This window comes from Centruroides sculpturatus, unplaced genomic scaffold (assembly GCF_000671375.1).
Source record: "Centruroides sculpturatus isolate CEXI.00-Female unplaced genomic scaffold, Cexi_2.0 scaffold1167, whole genome shotgun sequence".
Lineage (NCBI taxonomy): Eukaryota > Metazoa > Arthropoda > Arachnida > Scorpiones > Buthidae > Centruroides > Centruroides sculpturatus.
Window position 1 is genome coordinate 227,150 of NW_019385399.1, and position 3,649 is coordinate 230,798.

The following is a 3,649-nucleotide window of genomic DNA, read 5'->3' on the forward strand; positions in this document are numbered from 1 at the left end:
TGAGTAATACTACATGCATTCATACAATAACATACTGGTTTTTCTTATTAATCAACAAAAAGTACCAATTTCTAATCAAAATATCAACTATGACTCTCACAAAATAAGTGCATTTGATTCTAAATTTAATTCTCACCTGAGATTAAATCCTAGTTTTCTTTTTTTTTTATAAGTCTTTCTTTTTTTAACTGGAGATATTTTTTTATGCTTAAATATATACTTTGAATGCTATTTATTGAAAACAATAAAAGTCTCTAACCACTAAAATTTTAAATTCTCATCTTCAAACTTGAATAATTAAATATATTGAAATTATTACCATAAAAAATAATTACTTTGGAAAATTTTTTTTTATAATTTTCATATCATCATATTAAAAAAGTATGATGATTCTATTTCTAATTTTACATGGAAAGTGCAAACTGTATTAATACAAACTGTACAGTACTTGAGCATACTTCAGATATAATGAAAATCACATATGGCATAAATTACATCAAGATGGACACTATAACAAAGATATGAAGAATGAGATTTTTTTTTACATGTAAAACTTCTGTACATACCCTTCATAGAGTAATGATGATATGATAAAGTATTTTTTAAATATTAAATAAATTTTGAAGAACACCATTAATGTCTCATTTTTAACCTATTAATTATGGATTAATAGAAAATAATTTGAATTTCCATTGGAAAAAATATATATGTATATATTAATGTAATATCCAGACATTTTAGAATAGAAAAATTTATAAAAAGTGCAAGACTAAAATTCACTAAAATGATATTTGTTTTAAGTCCCTGATATTAAAAATCTTCATGTAAAGTTATATATTTATAGCTTCTTTTATGATAGAAATAAACTGTAGACTTTATAATTTTAGTAACAGATTTAAATATCTGTTCTACATTTTTTCAAATAATATTAAATATTTATTAAAAACAATTATGACTAGGAGTTTTTATCAACACCTTGATATGTAGGAAATTCAACAACATCGACTTTTTCTACCACTTTATACGATGGATAAAGTCCCATTTTTTGAGTTCTTCGATTGACACCTTTAGAATATCCATCCCAATGGTTTCCAGCAATTCCTACAATATCACCTTTATGTAAATCTATTTCAGAAGGTACTCTTGCATGATGATCATAAAGTGCAATTTGACTATGATCATTCTGTCCTCCAAAATAAAAAATATCATCCAAGGAATGATAATATGAAGAAGCATCAGGATGAATTGTTTGCATGATTTCATATGCAAGACGACAAACCTAAAATCATTTAAGTTATTATTTTTAAAAAATTCTATTTTATTAAAATTTATGAAATTCATTATTCATAAAATGTTAAAATTTCGAATATAAAAACAAAGCAAAAAAGATATTAACTTTTGATTAATCCATTATTAATATATTGACTAATCTAAATATTAATCATCATACATATACCGTGTTTCCCCGAAAATAAGACAGTGTCTTATATTAATTTTTGCTCTGAAAAGTGCGCTCGGTCTTATTTTCAGGGAATGTCTTATTTTTTCCAGGAAGAAGAATTCACATTTATTATTGAACAAAAATATTCCCAAGTCGAACTTAGACGAGAGTGACGTATATCCAGTGTGTCGAACTGTTGCCTTTTTATAGCATCAACATCGGACTCGATGACCAATTAGTGCTTACTGAACCGTAGCACTATGCAAATGTCATGTGGCGTGATTCCCGGCCGACCAATTAGCCATCACCAGCCGTAACGTTATGCAAATCTGTGATTCCCAAGCCATAGTATTATGCAAATCATGCTGTGTGGTGTAATTGTCTGCTGACCAATCAGCTGTACTTTCAAAAAGCCAACGGCCACTTTCAACCATCTGTCAATGACCGTTAGGACTAAAAAAAAACTTCGCTAGGTCTTACTTTCAGGGGAGGTCTTACATTTCGCAATTCAGCAAAATCTGTGCTAGGTCTTATTTTCTGCGGATGTCTTATTTTCGGGGAAACACGGTATTCTATTAGAATAATAACTCAAACAAGTTCAAAATAAAAATATCCAAGTTCAATTTCTTGAAATGAATTATAGGAGTGTAAACTAAAAATCTGGAAAAACTCCATATTTTTCTATGCATGTTCACAAGAAAAGAAACTAAATGTGCAGATTTTCCATTACACTTGAGTTGCTTATTCAATTTCAGTTGTTCTTTCTTTGAAATCACTTGAAGGATAAACATTTTAATTTTAAGAATTTCTAATATTTTTCTGTTCTTGTCATCTTTTAGGCCTTTTAGGCATTCTTTGAAATAACTTATCTTTTAAAAATAAAAGAATGCCTAAAAGGCCTAAAAGATGACAAGAACAGAAAAATATTAGAAATTTTTAAAATTAAAATGTTTACCCCTCATCAAATTTCTAACACTTGAACATTTCAAAAGGCATGATATATGATGTAATTTAGTGTTTTTTCTCCTATTCCATCATACACTATCTAGATCCAAAAAAGTGAAAGAAAAAAGTTTAAAATGACTGGCTCAATTTATTAACATCTTATGCTTCACTTCAATCTCTTCATTAATAACCCATACACAATTAATGAAATATTTCAATATTTATGAAAAGGAATATTGCTATTAGATAAAATATTTCTGCACCCAAGTACATTGTGATACAGTTAGAAAATCAAATAAGGATACTCCAATGACTCAACAAAGATTTGCAGCCCAAAACAACCTGTGTTGTTATGGAGAATGAAATTTTATTTTACACTGGATGGTTTTGAACGTATAAAAAATAAAAATTTTTATTGTAAAATAAGACATTATGCCAGAAGTTCAATCATAAGTTTTCAACAAAGATTTAGTGTGGATAGCCATATGCTCTTGTGGATAGTATCAGGCCTTCAGTCTAAACTTTATACTATATATTTGTGTTAATATAGAGTGCATCAAAAAGAGATTAGTCCAATTATTGAAGGAGGACGCTATTTGAATGGAGATTACATATTTTGACCAAATATGGCAAGGCCCCACTACACTCAAGACACAATAGATGCCTTTAACCAACTTGGGATACAGTACATTCCTAGTAAAAAGAATGTTTAATATATCCCAATTGAGACCATTTAAATAGTTTTGGTACCAACTAAAGCTGTATATGACAGAGGATGGAAAACTAATTTCACTGCAGAGCTTCACAGTGTTTCACCAATTTATGACAGTTTATGACTTTTGAAATATGTAAAAACAAAAATTTGAAAAACAGCAGAATATGGAATAAATTTGGTTTTGTTAATGCTCAAATGTTTTCTTTTACTTTATTTTACATGCATTATTCATCTTGTATCCCCAAAATTTCCAGAATAAATTCATTTTCATATATACTCCATATAAATAATTATTTGACTGAATTAAAGTATTATCAGCACAAAACCTTTCTCACTAATTTCTAGCCTTATTAACAGGAGTACAAACGTTTTCGGCCTTCTTAATAGGCCTTCCTCGGGTACACTGTGGAGCGTCGGTTAGAAGAAGTTTAAATGCTGCCAATGTTTACCCAGGTATCATCTTACCAGTGACGTCATCGTCGATGATAGGTATACGATACCGAGGGCGAAAAATACATACTTTTGGTAAAGAAGGGAGGTGTGCAGAT

The 3,649-nt window shown here is 28.9% G+C and overlaps 1 protein-coding gene across 1 annotated transcript in view; it reads right to left on the reverse strand.

Annotated features, from left to right (window-relative positions):
• Positions 1-848: 848 nt before the first annotated feature.
• Positions 849-3,649, reverse strand: part of LOC111638537 (alpha-(1,6)-fucosyltransferase-like) — a 33,795-nt gene continuing 30,994 nt past the window's right edge. Inside the window, exon 8 of the mRNA XM_023384254.1 lies at positions 849-1,279. Within this exon, the coding sequence (XP_023240022.1) occupies positions 956-1,279 (324 nt within the window). The 3' untranslated portion in view covers positions 849-955. The remainder of the gene's footprint in view (positions 1,280-3,649) is intronic.